At 38.5% G+C, this 15,326-nt stretch overlaps 3 protein-coding genes across 3 annotated transcripts; 2 read left to right on the forward strand and 1 right to left on the reverse strand.

Annotated features, from left to right (window-relative positions):
- Window positions 1-4,758: 4,758 nt before the first annotated feature.
- On the reverse strand, window positions 4,759-7,884 carry tmx2a (thioredoxin-related transmembrane protein 2a; the record flags this gene model as incomplete). Its single annotated transcript, XM_081382632.1, has 8 exons — window positions 4,759-5,213; window positions 5,292-5,421; window positions 5,800-5,865; window positions 5,933-6,039; window positions 6,747-6,823; window positions 6,958-7,071; window positions 7,172-7,232; window positions 7,696-7,884. The coding sequence occupies 8 exons, from the start codon at window positions 7,882-7,884 to the stop codon at window positions 5,016-5,018; spliced, it is 942 nt and encodes a 313-aa protein (XP_081238758.1). The 3' UTR covers window positions 4,759-5,015.
- Window positions 7,885-7,927: 43 nt separating this feature from the next.
- On the forward strand, window positions 7,928-11,574 carry pmf1 (polyamine modulated factor 1). Its single transcript, XM_081382634.1, has 5 exons — window positions 7,928-8,298; window positions 8,410-8,515; window positions 9,454-9,554; window positions 11,036-11,231; window positions 11,327-11,574. Exons 1-5 carry the CDS (start codon window positions 8,111-8,113, stop codon window positions 11,393-11,395), a joined length of 660 nt encoding a protein of 219 aa, XP_081238760.1. The 5' UTR covers window positions 7,928-8,110; the 3' UTR covers window positions 11,396-11,574.
- Window positions 11,575-12,117: 543 nt separating this feature from the next.
- On the forward strand, window positions 12,118-14,424 carry med19a (mediator complex subunit 19a). The gene is made up of 6 exons (XM_081382633.1): window positions 12,118-12,481; window positions 12,584-12,706; window positions 12,860-12,993; window positions 13,089-13,185; window positions 13,268-13,362; window positions 14,182-14,424. The coding sequence occupies exons 1-6, from the start codon at window positions 12,262-12,264 to the stop codon at window positions 14,245-14,247; spliced, it is 735 nt and encodes a 244-aa protein (XP_081238759.1). The 5' UTR covers window positions 12,118-12,261; the 3' UTR covers window positions 14,248-14,424.
- Window positions 14,425-15,326: the final 902 nt, after the last annotated feature.

The raw sequence follows: 15,326 nt of genomic DNA on the forward strand, positions 1-15,326 counted from the left end.
TCAAGGATGAGGGAAGTAGGTCCAGCTTTACCCCAGTTAATGAGCTGTGCAGAAACACAGCATGGGAGGCCATTTTGCTTTCAGTCCTTCACTTTGATGTTTGAATATGTATGTATACGTGCATGGACAAATTGCAATAAATGGCTCGATCTGGGATGTTAATTATAGCTAGGCTACTAATTAAGGATCCTACTGTATTCTGCACTTGGCTCAGTGTACAATATCCTGCAGACCATGGCTGATCAATATGCTTATCGGATGCAGGGCTGATTTGAGAATGCTTAATTATTTCCTACTGATTGAGTATTCAGATTTTTAAATAATCCTCTATTATAAAATGGGGCAGCACACTTTAAGCCCCCTGTTGCCTTGTTTGGGTGCAAAGCATGCATACTCAAGTCACAGCTTGAACAGGAGACCAGACAAGAGTCCTGCTGTTTGCAGCACATGGCTCATTATTGAAATTCATCTGCAACCCTCTTTTTGCTGGAAAGCTTGGCAAAATGACATTAAGACTCTAGGACATGGCTGAACTGAAAATGCTTGACTTGAACATGGCTGATCTGATAGCGACTGACAGTGCACATATAGTGAGGGAAGCTAAGCAGGTGATCCTGGCCTTCCCAGCTGACAGGGAACGTCCTCAGAACTTTAGCTATCGCTCTTTAGTTAAAATCCTTCCAGTATAACGTTAAATGAACACGTCGACTTTTTGGGACTTTAGCTTATTCACCGTATCCCCCAGAGTTAGATAAGTCCATACACACCCTTTTCATCTCCGTGCGTGCCGTAACTCTGTCTGACGCACCCACCACTAGCCTAGCTTAGCACAAAGACTGGAGGTAAATGGCTCCAGCTAGCCTACTGCTCCCAGTAAGTGACAAAATAACGCCAACATTTTCCTATTTACATGTTGTGATTTGGATAGTCACAGCGTGTACAAATAACAAGGTCACATGAGACATCTTCTAACCATATATACATACTGGGAACTATTCTCAGAAGGCGAAGCACTGCTACTTGGGCGGATTCAGAGAACATTCAAAAACGGTCACATAATGTTTGCTAAATTAATGGAATGTGTTTTCGTTTTCTTAAACTTTTAGTTTGTTACTTTTAGGCGCCATTTACACGACACCGTTTTTTAAAAGCGTAAAACTTTTTATGCGTTTCGGCCGTTCATTTACACGACAACAGCGTTGAAAACGGGCCTGAAAACGCAAACTTTTTGAAAACGATAAAATTATCGTCTCTGTGTAAACAAAAAAAAAGCACGAATCTGTGAATAGGCTTACTAATTGATCACACAGCAGTCAGATCTTTTTTTTTTCAGTCAGATAATTCGTTCAATGACGTAACTGAAGCCGGCGCTACTTGTGTCTTTTTATATTATTATTATTTCCAGGGTAGGCCTATTACATCAAGCAGAAATCTCGTATTTTTCTCGTATTGCAACGAGGAATTGCTCTCCTTTGTTTCAAAGTAACTGGCGCCATTTTGCGTTTTATAGCCAACATTTTAAATACTGTATATTTATCCATTTAAACATTCAGGGTCAGTAAGATTTATTGTTTTTAAAGGTGCATTAAATTGATTTTACAAAAGTTTTCTATTTCAAATAAATGCTGTTCCTTTGACATATCTATTCATAAAAGAATGCTGAAAAAATGTAGCCTGGCTAACGTCAGACCTCTTCTCTTTGAGACGTGGTCTGGGAACCACATGTTCATTTTCTCGTATTTGAGGCGTGGTTTACGAATGCCCAGAGCCGTTTATTGGGCGATACAAATGTCTATCAAATGCGCCTGTACGTAGCTCATAGCCAATCGTTTCAACTATACCAGATGACGTATGTAGAGCGACAGAAATTCGACGAGGAAAGAAGACTAAATAAACTTGCGTTCTTAGAACACTATCTAAGGCTGCATCAAAAGGTAACTTCGCGTCTGATGCCATGTTGGATCCATAGATATAAACAAACTGCTTCGGTGTGTCGCATAGACGTCGTCATAGTCTTGCTGCTCCCTCCCCGTTCTGTGATTGGTCCCCCCGCTGAGGCGAAAATCTCTGCGCACAAGGCAGCATGAGGAAACCCAGGCTAGAAAAAATGCACAATTTTCACAAAATTATTAAGCAGCACAACTCTTTTCAACATTAATAACCAAAGAGAAAATATCCCTTATCATCCTTGCCATTCAAATCAGGTTTGACACTCTAAATGTAAGGAAAGCGCCCTTCATAAATGCCCCAATTTCTTTGTGAGACACTTGGCTCCATGACATTTAGAATATGGCATCATACTGTGAAGGATTTCCAAACGTTTTCCGCTGTTGTTGTTACCATCCTGCAGCCGGAACTGAAGTCCAACAGCACTCCTTTTTTTTCCACTCCCCGAGAGGAGTCACAGAGGCCTGCTCTGATCCGCACAGCGGGCACTGCCAGCCATTCGCCAAGTGAAGGTCTGCTGTGTCAGCCTCAATCTGTCTCTGTATCCTCGGCCATGCCAACACGCTGTCTGCCAGGTGCCATGATGCTACAGTATACCCAGACCCCTCTCTCCGAGCTTCAGAGGCAAACGGGAGCAGATAATAAGACTCACAAAGATTCGCATGTCAATAGAAAGAGAGAGAATGACTCATATTGGCTCATATACAGTACATATAAACAGAGTCTAATACAGATGGGCTCAGACAGGGAGGATTACTGTCTTTTTTTAAGCTGTGCACAGGAAACATTGTTTCATTGCCTACTGATCAAAAGTGTGAAATAATTTTGATTTTTTTCATATATGACCTATGAGCAGCACAACTGTTTTCAGCATTGATAATAATCAGAAATGTTTTTTGAGCATCAAATCATCATATTAGAATGATTTCTGAAGGATCATGTGACAAAGAAGACTGGAGTAATGATGCTGAAAATTCAGCTTTACCATCACAGGAATAAATTACATTTTAAAATGCATTCAAATAGAAAGCCGTTCTTTTAAATTGCAATAATATTTAAATATATAGTACTGGTTTTACTGTATTTTTGAGCAAATAAATGCAGCCTTAATAATCATAAAAGACTTCTTTCAAAAATATTTATAATTGTAAAACTATATATGTTCTAAACTATATACACACTGGTAGTATGATCTGAAAATATCTTATGCTCCTGCTTCAGCTGCATGTTCTGATGGCACACATATGATATTCACGTCAATATGAAACTCAGGACCAGTCATTTCATCACATACCAATAACATGTAAACAAGGTAAATAAAGAAAGCACTAGAGCTTTGATTGTGTTATCAACGTTAAGAAGATTTCAATAATGAACTTCATATGAGGTCATTCCCTCATTTCACAAATGTTTTTCCTAGTGTGTTGATTGGATTTGCTGCTCAATTTAAAGGGACAGTTCACCCAAAATATTGTAATTAATCACAAGGCACAAGTATGGAAGCTTGTTTCCGCCACAAAATAAAACATTTTAAAAGGCGACTTTTTATCTCACAATTGCGAGTTTACATCTTTTGCGAGATATAACGAATTGCGAGATATAAAGTCAGAATTACGTGAAATAAAGTCGCAATTGCGTGATATAAAGTCAGAATTGCGTGATATAGGCCTAAAGTCAGAATTCTGACTTTTTTTCTGGCAATTGCGACTTTATATCACGCAATTCTGACTTTATAACACATAATTGCGAGTGTATATCTCGCAATTCTGACATCTTTTCTCAGAATTGTGAGATATAAAGTCCAATTCTAAGGGGAAAAAAGACAGACTTTTTTTTTTTACCTCAGAATAGTTTATATCTCACAATTCTGACTTTATAACACGCAATTGCGACTTTATATCATGCAATTCTGACTTTATATCTCCCAATTGCGACTTTATTTCTCAGAATTGCGACTTTATATCTCACAATTGCGACTTTATATCATGCAATTCTGAATTTATATCTCCCAATTGCGACTTTATTTCTCAGAATTGCGACTTTATATCTCACAATTGCGACTTTATTTCTCACAATTGCGACTTTATATATCACAATTGAGACTTTGTTTTCTTAGAATTGCGACTTAATATCTCACAATTGCGACTTTATTTCTCAGAATTGCGACTTTATATCTCACAATTGCGACTTTATTTATCAGAATTGCGACTTTATTTCTCACAATTCTGACTTCAAAAAAGTCAGAATTGTGAGATAAAAAGTCACAATTATTATTATTTGTTTATTATTCAGTGGCGGAAACAAGCTTCCATACATATGGGGTTTGAAACACATGAGTATGAATAAATGATGACAGCATGTTCATTTTTGGGATATTCCTTCAAGACTGTGAAATATCAGTATGAATAACTAATGCTGGATCAAACAGGATTTACTCAGCAGTTTTAAAACTTTCAACCTCAGAGGCAAATGTAGCATAAAATAAAGCCTGAGTCAGGAGTGTTCGACCATTTCGAGGCCAAGAACCCCTTGGTGGATTGAGAGATGGATCAGGGACGTTACATTTTAAATGGCCTATAAAACGCGTATAATGTCATCCTCATGCATTTACAAGTTTATGATGCTGGCATTATATAATCGCGGACAGGATTTTATCTTTGGTGGAAGTTAACTTAATATTGTGCTTTTGCCTAATTTTTTTTTTTTAGATCAAACAGCGATTGGCAAACCCCCTGCAGTACCACCCTGACTTAAGAGTTTAAAAATGATTTTCCTTGTGAGTATAAAAAATGAATGCAAAGAGGCCAAGTTCAAACTGTACTCAATACATTTATTATAAAAGCCAGAGGTCACAATGTGATATATGAAAGCTGAAATATTGCAGGTTTATGTGTTGAATGACATAACTTTAAGATTGTTTTCCTGAAAAGTTTTCTGTGAACTAAAATGAAAGTCGCAGTTAAGATTAGCAGGAAAAGTCATTTAGATGTGCTGCACTATTAAGTCTAGAGGAATAACATGTGTGTTGGGTTCATTATGCTGAATTCATGTCAGTTCAGTTCTGTGTCTTATTTGTCTTTTTTACTCTCTGGCTCTTCCTCCTCTTCTTCCTCCTCCTCCTCCCCTTCCTCATGAGGGCCGACTAGCTCCTCCTCTTCAGGATCCTCCTGCAGGAGTGGCTTCGGTTTCTCAGACTTCTCTCCCTTGCTGAGTTTCTTATATTTTTGGAATATCTCATTGAGATTAAACTCTCGAATGATATTTTCCTGTAAAACACACAAACAAATGTTTTAGAGAAGAATAACCAATTGTTGTGTATATCTTGAGAGTGTTGGAGTTTTTACCTCAGTGAAGTTCCACCCAATGGCCCGTCCCTTCTTGTCCACCAGAGGGCGCCGCATGAGTTCTCGGCCACCCTGCAGTAGCAACAGGGAGGGCAGTTGCTTGCAGAGAGGCGAAGGGTTTACATTATACCTGGAATGAGAGCACAGGACTGTCAGTGTTGTCTTTAATCAGAACTAGTATAACAAGACACATCTCTTAACAAGACTGTTGCTAAAAATATGTTGAGGTTAAAGCCCAATCGAAATTGGACAGATCTTTATTTTCTTTAATCAAAGTAGCTTCTCTTCTCTGATGATGTGTTTAGTGGCGCGAGGGCGGGGCAACCTGTCACTCACATCAGATCCACCAATAGCAAACCACAACCATCCAATCAATTCCCCATGGACAAAAGTCCCGCCCTACATCGAGAAGCCGTTTCACTCAGATATACGCCACAATATAGGGAAGAAAAGACTATTGCTGCTTCTATTTCATGCTGACTTTGAAGAGATATAAAGATGGCTTTACCTCTCGGCAACTGCTCCGTATTGTCCAATGTCCACTTTTCCAAATTTGAGGCCTAAGCAGCTATAGCTGTTGAACACAGGCAAAGTCATTAACCTCATTAAGAGCCGATGTGTGTGTTAGTAGTGTGACTTACTTAAGTGAGAGGTCAGCAAAAATGGGGGCAAATGACTGACACTCTGGAGACCAGTTGGCATAAAACTCAACAATCCATGTCTCACGACCGTCCCTTTGCAGTTCCTCCTGACATTGTATGGAATAATGTGCACATTAGTTTCAGTTCATGACAGAACATGACATTAAATTAAATAATGTGGAGTCTTTAGTAGTAGCAGAGTTTATACTACTGTAACATGGCCTCAAAAGTTTAATGGTACATATCCATGACTTGACCGTGGGACACATGACATGAGACGTAACTCTTGATATTGACCCGTAACACCATGAACCATGAGAGGCACATACACACAAACAAACAATAATCCACAAGGGGAAAGGATAGACACAATTTTAAATAGCTAACTGAAACATGATAAAACAACTAATTACAAAGAGCAAATGAACTAAGACCATGGACAGAACAACAAATCAACATGAACGCATGAATTGTAAATTTCAAAATAAAAGACATGACACAGATCACAGGATCCTGACAACTGCAATGTATTGTCAGATGACTTGAATAGCTACTGTCTGTCAGTAACATGTGATATCAAATTTAAGTGTTTTTTTTATGTATATCAAGAGTGTACAAAAATTATGGCAAATTACAAATGATTACACTGAAAAGGGAAAAAAAATTTAATTAATGCTTGTTTTAATATAAAAGCAAGAACATAAATATTACATTTTTATTAAAAAGCAGAAGTGTTTGAGTGTTACACATGCATATCAACATGCAAAAGAAGATATTGGTCAAATATACTGGAGTCTTACTGAATTCCACTCACATCTATAGTCGAGTCACTGAAGTATTTGATGTACTCGGGGCCCATGTGGATCGGTGGTTTACATGTGATCAAAAACACTGTATAGAGAAGGCACAGTGTATCAGAATAATGTAATATCGCACATCACAGAATTATGTATTATGCTGTTATTTTCCGAATCACGTGTGTACTCGTGACCATTTCCAAGTGTGTCTTATTTTCATTTATTTACCCACACACAGCGAGAGGTAGAGAAGGCCCAGTCTCAGGTCCACTCGGAAGAACAGCACCACGTTCGCCACCTTACTGAAGAGAAATATATTCCCTATGTGTTGCTCCACGGTTACTGAGAGGGAGAAAGATCAATCCTCTATTCAAATAAAGCACCAACGATGTGCATATTTTTCATGAATATCTATTTGGTGATGTGTGTGATCTGAACTTACTTGCTCTGCGGTTCTTCATCATGACAATGGCACTGAGAAACATTAAAATCTCCACCTCCCTCTATAAGGAACAATAATGCACATAATACACATAAATAAACACATAGGCTAAAAGTCAGGAAACATTACTACTGACTCATCAATGAATCCTGAAAAAAGGATTATGACAACTTAAAATTCAGCTTTGATCACATAAATAAAGTATATTTTAAAGTATATTCAGATTGAAAACCATTATTTTAAATTGGAATAATATTTCACAATATTACTGTTTTTTTCTGACTGGTACTGTATATATAACAATGACATTATTGTAGGCTGTAGAATACACTTAGATATTGCGTTTTGCTTTATTTACAGGGACATGCAGCAGTACCAAGGTCCAAAAACATGTCAGTAGTACCATGTTACTTTTCTGCTCATGCAAGTGTAAAGTGTTATTAAGCTGCAATAAAGTTATGCTATAGTAAAAATTCTTTAGCATGACAGTTTCCTGAAGGCTGCCTCTGAGCTGCAGCACTGACCCAGTCGAAGGCGCATGAGTTGTTGTCTTCTCTCTGAGAGGGCAAATGCTCGCACAGTCCCGGGCAGCGGCGCACGAGGGGAAACGCCAGGGTCATCAGCAGTGACAGCAGGTAATAGGGCCGATAAAACCATTTATAAATCTTTGGAAGATGGTATAAAGTGGAAACAAGGCCTCTAATTAAACTCATTGCTGCAGCCGATGTAAAAACCAACTCCCATGTGGTAAAGGAAAGAGAAGGGGAGGGTAGAAATAGATCATAAGACAGCTGAGGGGTGAGTGCGGTAATATGAACCTTCAGACCAGATAAGCGCGTTTCGAGAAAACGATTTGAACTGGCAGCTGCTCGCTTTCCGTAGTGTGACGCGCGCGTGGTTGGCGGGGACTTTTGTAAATATCAACAGCTAGGCAGAAACATGGAGGAGTCCGAGAAGAGCAGCGAATCTGTTTCAGCTCAACATAATGCGGAGAAAGTCGGTGATGTGTCGTCTGAAGCGTCGACTCGTCGCAGTGACTCGGTGAAGTCATCTCAGTCTAAACCGAGACTCAAGCTCTTCAGTAAAGTGATGGAGAAGAGTCTGCAGTGGCTGCTGGACAACGCCAGGTAACGTTAACCCGGATCATCTCACTTCATCCGCATTCAGACTGGGTGTTTTTGTTGTCTGTACTAATAAGTAGCTTCAATGTTTAAAGTTAGTTGCACTCTGTGTGTCAGTTTCGATAGGTTTTCCCACTATTTCCAGCCGCTGTCAAAGCAAAACCCTCAGCTGACTGAAGCCATGCACAAACAGTTCATCAGCCAACTGCAGACTTTAGTACAGGTAAGGTAATGCATGCACGTTACATATTGTGTGTATTATATATTTTAAACAGTGTAACTATGGCAAGCCGTTTTAACTTTTATTAATTTCCAGGATATGAATTCTTGATATCAACAATTCAATTTTCACTAGTTCAAATTATAGTTAGTGATATCAGGAATTAGATTTATACTAGTAGCAATGGCAATTTTTGATATCAGAAATTACATTTCCACTAGTAACAATGCTAATTCTTGATATCAACAATTACATTTTTACTAATTAAAATGCTCATTCTAGATATCAAGAATTGAATTTCAACTGGTAAAAACTATAATTCTTGATATCTGTAATTGTATTTTCACTAGTGAAATGTCACCGTAGGCTGCCATTAAAATTCAATTGTTGATGCGAAACGTGAGGCATGTTAACGTCCCAGGCTCTCGACTCCACCCTGCTTCATAGCACAGTAACGTTAATAAGACTTAATACATTAGCTCACCGATGAACACGATTTCTGCCTGAGTCCCATCGGACTGCTTTCCATCGGCTGTGGAGGTGAAGACGACAACTCCCATGATACTTAGTCATGGCATCATCAAACTACACTTTTGTTATTGTTTTGAATAAGTGACCTCTAGCGATGAAACTTACATACTGTGCCTTTAATTGTCATGAAAATAATGTCACAATTAAAGTAATCTTGATGGTCCTAAAATGGGCTTAATTTTCTAATTTCTTCAAGCAAAATCTAACTTAATCCCCCCCACACACATTCTTTACAGTCTTAAGTCACACTATCTACACACAACAGATTACACATGGGTAATTTGATGGATTGAGCCGTGTAACATTCAGCAGTTTATTTGATCAGAACGTTGCTTTATGTTAGCAGTGTATCTGTGCACAGTTTTAGTAGTGATCATTCTGATCATGTTTTGTGTTGGTTATGTGTTCAGAAAGAAATTGCCTCTGTGATTGAGGAGGGCGACCTGCAGGTGAAGCTTGAAGAGTTGGACAAACTGGAGGAGCTTGCTAAAGACACGCCACAAGCTGCATGGTGAGCTCACAGACTGATGCTCTCCTGACTACACTGAGTCTTGTTTCTACCATACATACAATAACCAAAATAGGCATTATTCCTACAATAAAAACAATAACATAATATTACTACAAAATTGTTACGTACCATATACAGGTATGTATAAAAATGGGGGAAACAGTGCCTCCATTTTTTTTTTTTTTTACAGTAATGATATACAACACAATATGTGGACTGTGGAGCTAATTCCTTTTAACTCTTCAAGGGATTGTTCGCCCAAAAATGAAAATTCTGTCATCATTTACTCACCCTCAAGTTGTTCCAAACCTGTATGAGTTTTTTTTTCTTCCGCTGAACACAAAAGAAGATATTTTAAAGAGTGTTGGTAACCGTTGACGACACCCATAGTGGGAAAACAAATACTATGGAAGTCAATGGGGCCCATTACTGTAGTAAGCGGAGACTTTTTTTTTTTTTTTTTTTAGCCAAAAACTGAAACGTTACATGGAAAAAGACGTTTAGCTTTTGGGTACAGAAGAGAAAGCAAAAATTCTCCACACATAGACTTTCAATGATTAAACAGGTCATGAAAATGTCAAAGCAAACGGGGCATTGCGCTGCCACACGCTATGATGGACGGTTCAATACAACATCATCATTCACTTGTTCAGAAAGACAAATGTACCAGTTCTGATGTATCCTTTGATGTGTCCAGTGTAGACAGCCTCAAACAATTGTGGAGTGGCATGTCAAAAATGCACCTGGTGCAGATGGGTTTATTATAACTCATATTCTAGACGCTCCCATTCGCTCTACAGTGTTAACCTAGTCAGTGGCTTAATCATGATACATATCAGTACAGCTAAAAGTATTCCTAATATGTTGGAGCTTTTATTGAAAGTACCTGTTGAGACATGCCTTCAAAAGCACCCATTAGGAGCTGTGTTTGGGGGAGGTGCGAAAGTGGCGTTTGCCATGTTGTCTGAAATATGCTTTATTTTTGTAATTCCACTCAGTGCCACTAGTGTCGTCATTTTGCGTCATCGGAGGCTTTTTTGGCTTGAGGCGAGAGACTCCAGCCAGTAGTAGGAGCTCGTTCCGCATGTGTTCAACCCGCCCGTAGGGGGATCTCACGATAAAACGGCGTCTTTTCAGTGTTGAGTCAACTTGTAGCCTAGTTGTATCATTTCTTCCGATACTGCCCTCTGTAACCGGTAGGCGTGGCTTGGGAGTGGCCTCGTAGGGCAGCGAAGCAAGTGCATTCTGGGAGTTGTTGTCTTTCATCCACATGAGCCAAAAATACATTTTCTGGCTTTTCTCAGTCTAGAAGGCACCAACTTCTGAAATAATTTCACATTTCTACTACATAAATGACCCAATTTAAATACACATTCATCTTTCCAGCGGTGGAAAATATCCCTTTATATACTACTATCTCTCTCTTATCATCCCTCTAAATTAAAGATTTTTGCTTTATTTTGAACGTTTATATATTGCAGGCGTCCGAGTGGTGTTCCAGAGCAGGATGTGTGCAGTGGTTTAGTGTCGTATTATAAGAAGCAGGAGGAGTACATGCGGATCCAGCTGAAGAAACTCCAGAAGGAGAACGCTGCTCTTGCTCAGAAGGTGCAGGCCGGCCGAGAGAACATCACACACACCGAGCAGCGCATTGCCTCAGGAGTGGAGGAATGGAGGGTAAGAGGAAAAACTGATTTCATTGAGACACTCACACATTTTCATTGCCATAAGTTACCACAGATTCAGCTTTAACTCTTGTTCTCCGCCTGCAGGCATCTCTTGAAGATCTGGAACCAGTTGTTTTGACTCTTTCCTCATCTGAAAACTTCGGGTCTCTCTAACATCCATAGTCTAAATATCTTTCTCTCTCTCTCTTTTTTTGATTAAGTGAAGCTTGAATATGAACTTAATGTGCATCTGCATGGTTTATTGTGTTATAATATGCCAATAGTATGTGTACTCTAATCATTAAACATTTCATGCACTTTTTAACAGTGTTGCGTTTCATTTGTCTCGGTGGAAAGAATAAATAAATGAAAAAGACACGATTTGCTGTTACTGTAGTACTCGAAGAGAATTATTCCAATGGACAAGATTGTAATTTAAATGCAATATTCAAATAGAAAATATCTACAGTTATTGTTGCTATTGTAATATAATATATATTGATACAGGATCTCCTTTTACATTATAAGAAGCATATTTTTTTTTGACAGTGCTAATGTACGATGTAATATTGGTGGAAATTTGTGCAAGGGAAACTTTTTTCAACTCTGGTTATTATTTGATAATACAGCCCACAAGCATGTTATGGTCGTTAAAAATAAATAATACAAGCTTCAAATTAATTTATTTACAGAAACTAGGGTGTTTTTTAAAAACTATGGAAGTCAGTGGGTGCCGTCAACTGTCCGCTTACCATCATCCTTTAAATTATTTTCTTTTGTGTTCAGCAGAAGAAAGAAACTCATACAGGTATAAAACAATATGAGGGTAAGTAATGACAGCAATTTTCATTTTTGGGTGAACTATCCCTTTAATAAAATTGAGTGCGCTTATGGTCGTGTCATTATGGTACCGCTGTTGTTGATAATGTGAGAGAGCCGCTTGAACTCAGTACAAAACCCGTGTGACCGGCAGCAGTTCGGGCCTTTTTTATTTGAACTTTGTTTTATAATAATATATAAATGACTTAATTTCAGAAGTTATGACGGAAATATTTTCATCTTTGTTCGGACAAAATGACGCACAGCCACCCACGGGGCCAGCGGCTTTGGGGTTCGCCCCCGGAAAACCTCCGCCGCCAATGCCGCCCAACCAAGCGCCTGTGGCGGCTCCGATTCCAGCACAGCACGGGGATGAGGGGCCTACACTGCGAAAACCCGGAGCCATGAACGAACCTTTCTATTTACTACGAGAACTGCCTGGTAAATACGTCTGTAGTGTTTAAGAAGGCCTTAAAGTACATATGTGATTTGTAACAATGTTATGTAACATGGTATACTGCATCTGTGGTTGTTCTGCTTCAGTTGGAAACGACCTGACGGGAAACACGAACCTCATCACGCATTATAATCTGGAACACGCGTATAATAAATTCTGCGGCAAGAAAGTGAAGGAGAAACTGAGCAACTTCTTACCAGAGTTACCAGGTACAGCAATTTGAGAGAGAGAGAGAGATGCATAATATCCAATGAATTCCGTGAAAGAGCTTGCCACAAATGATAAACTGGCTTTTGACATAATTATACAAGGGTGTTGTTATCATAGCATTTTGCCACTAAGATGTGTTCTCTCTCTTGCAGGGATGATAGACTGTCCTGGGGCTCAAGATGGCAGTTCTCTGCGCTCTCTCATAGAAAAAAATCCGGTCTGTGGAAACTCTTTCAGTCCACTGACAGGGGCTCTCCTCACTGGGTTTAGACTACACACCGGCCCGGTAAAATAGTGCACTAGTAGTGAGCTGCATGTCTAGACAGCATATTGTTTAAACCTCTGAAAGCTTAATGTTTCTGGTGTTTGTGTGTGCTGTAGCTTCCAGAGCAATACAGACTGATGCACATACAGCCGCCAAAGAAAAAGAGCAAACACAAACACAGACATCATCGACCGCAGGATCCTCTACCACCAGGTGACTACTGACCTGAGACATTTGCACATGCTGATAGTCTCTGCGTGTACGTGCATGCTGTGACCTGTGTTTTCCTGTGCAGAAACCCCTTCGGATTCTGATCCCAAGAAGAAGAAGAAAAAGAGGGATGATGACCCTGATCGCAAGAAGAAAAAGAAAGACAAAAAGAAAAAAAAGGTATGAGATTGCGCAGAACGTCAGGACGGGCTTACAACAGTCCAAAAAGTACTTTTGAGCAAGATTGGGTCTTAGAGGACAGACTATATTGTTTTTTTAATAAATAAATAAATGCAGTAATTAATGTATAAATACATAAACTTTGGAGGCGGTGAATGAGATGCAGCCTTAAACTTTGCCCTTGTCATGGAAGTGTATATATTTCATAATTAATTTGAAGTTTCAGATTTTGTAATTTCATATTTTCATTCATTTATATTAATAAATGTGTATCTAAAACTTTAATTGTGCAAATTTAATCAATGTGTAACTTTCTGATTTTACATATTTATAGCAGCTTTGTAACTTGAATAAAATAAGTGTTGTTACTGTTAACTAAAACAACTATAAATGTTTTCGTTAATGGATGTAAAGCTAAAATATAAATATTAGATTAAAAATCTAAAATGAGAAATAAGGATACAAGTATTAGACAAAACAAACTGACAATAAAAAAAGCACAAAATAAGACTAAAAATAATAGGGATACATTAAAAATATAAAATAAAGGCTAATTCAAAATATTATTAATATACATGTATATACTATTTATGTACTTTAATGGTATATAAATAACACTACAATAAAAAATACGATATTAAATGCATAAATACATAAGCTTTGATATCAATAACATCCGAAATAAAAAATGCCACCTAAACCCCATCCATACGCTGTAGAATATTTCGCTTATAATCTTGCTAGACATTGTAAACTGCAGATCCCAGTATATTCTGTGCATGCTTTTGAAACGTCGTCTTTACCCTCTTTTTCTCTCAGAATCGACACAGTCCTGATCATCCTGGTCTCACTGGATCTCAAACCAACAGCAACAGCCTGAGATAGTGCGTGTGTGTGTGTGTGCGTGTGTGTGTGTGTATGAAAGCATGTTGAACAGTGTTAGAGACCCTGATATGGACCAGTGTGTTTGACTGATGTTTACAAAGACTTGATTGTTGAAGATTTCTGCCTTTTTTTTTTCTGAATATAAAGAAAACCTGAATGAATAAACTTTGTTCTTTACACGTGCTTCAAATTAACTTTTTTTTTTCGTCAGGATAATTAGTTTTAGCTCTAAACAGCTGTAATCTAAAACCACTTAAAAAAATGTCATTGAAACAGTCACACGTTATTCGGTCAGGAGAGGGCAGTGTTGGACAAAAAACACACACAGTAAGTCAAAAGAGTGTCGTGTGTGTGTAGAGAGAGATGTCGCAACATTGCTCTAGACATTTCATTTGCTGTAGTGTAAGGAAAAAGCGGAAAACTTGCCAAATAAGAAGGCTGAACGAGGACCGCCGGACCGGGACACCATCTCTGAGTGCTGAGCCACATATTTCTGAGTAGTATTGGGCTGGTCCCCTCTTCACAGGGCCTGGGACAGCGTTTCTGAATGAGTAGTGCTTAGTAACTTGCTGCGGGTCGTCAAAGTTAACTGACAGGGAGCATTCACAGACAGTAAAGCTGATAAAAATCAAACTTAGTCGCACCTCGTGACCTGACAGACTAAACACACGCTGCGCACGCGCACAAACGGGAATGGCCGTTTACAGTTTGGACTGGGCGACTGAAGGCTTTGCTCTCAGCTTTTTCCCCTCTAGATTAATTTTATGACAGTCTTTGCCATCATTTCTGACGTGATATGAATAGATAAAACAAAGTAACAAAAACATTAACCTATTTATCAAATATATATATATAGCAAAACGTCTAAAATGTTGCTTCTGTGTATAAGAAATACAGCCTTACACTTTCACCTTGTAATGACAGAGCATATATTTCAATATTAATTCGAATTTGTTTATAATATTTTAAAAAAGTCATTAATGGTTCTGTATTCACATCACTGTAACGTCGCTGTCTGGGTTTAGATTGGCAAATGCTAAGAGTTTACTATTAGATGATTATTGCAGTGATTATTATGT

This window comes from Scardinius erythrophthalmus (genome assembly GCF_964197995.2).
Source record: "Scardinius erythrophthalmus genome assembly, chromosome: 13".
NCBI lineage: Eukaryota > Metazoa > Chordata > Actinopteri > Cypriniformes > Leuciscidae > Scardinius > Scardinius erythrophthalmus.

What these genes read in the sequence shown, in the direction of transcription:
- med19a (XM_081382633.1), top strand. Translation starts at nt 12,262, where the DNA reads ATGACGGAAATATTTTCATCTTTGTTCGGACAAAATGACGCACAGCCA. An exon ending in CTTCTTACCAGAGTTACCAG is followed by an intron (nt 12,707 to 12,859) that starts GTACAGCAATTT and finishes TCTCTCTTGCAG; the next exon opens with GGATGATAGACTGTCCTGGG. An exon ending in GCAGGATCCTCTACCACCAG is followed by an intron (nt 13,186 to 13,267) that starts GTGACTACTGAC and finishes TTTCCTGTGCAG; the next exon opens with AAACCCCTTCGGATTCTGAT.
- pmf1 (XM_081382634.1), top strand. Translation starts at nt 8,111, where the DNA reads ATGGAGGAGTCCGAGAAGAGCAGCGAATCTGTTTCAGCTCAACATAAT. An exon ending in TGGCTGCTGGACAACGCCAG is followed by an intron (nt 8,299 to 8,409) that starts GTAACGTTAACC and finishes TCTGTGTGTCAG; the next exon opens with TTTCGATAGGTTTTCCCACT. An exon ending in CAGGAGTGGAGGAATGGAGG is followed by an intron (nt 11,232 to 11,326) that starts GTAAGAGGAAAA and finishes CTCCGCCTGCAG; the next exon opens with GCATCTCTTGAAGATCTGGA.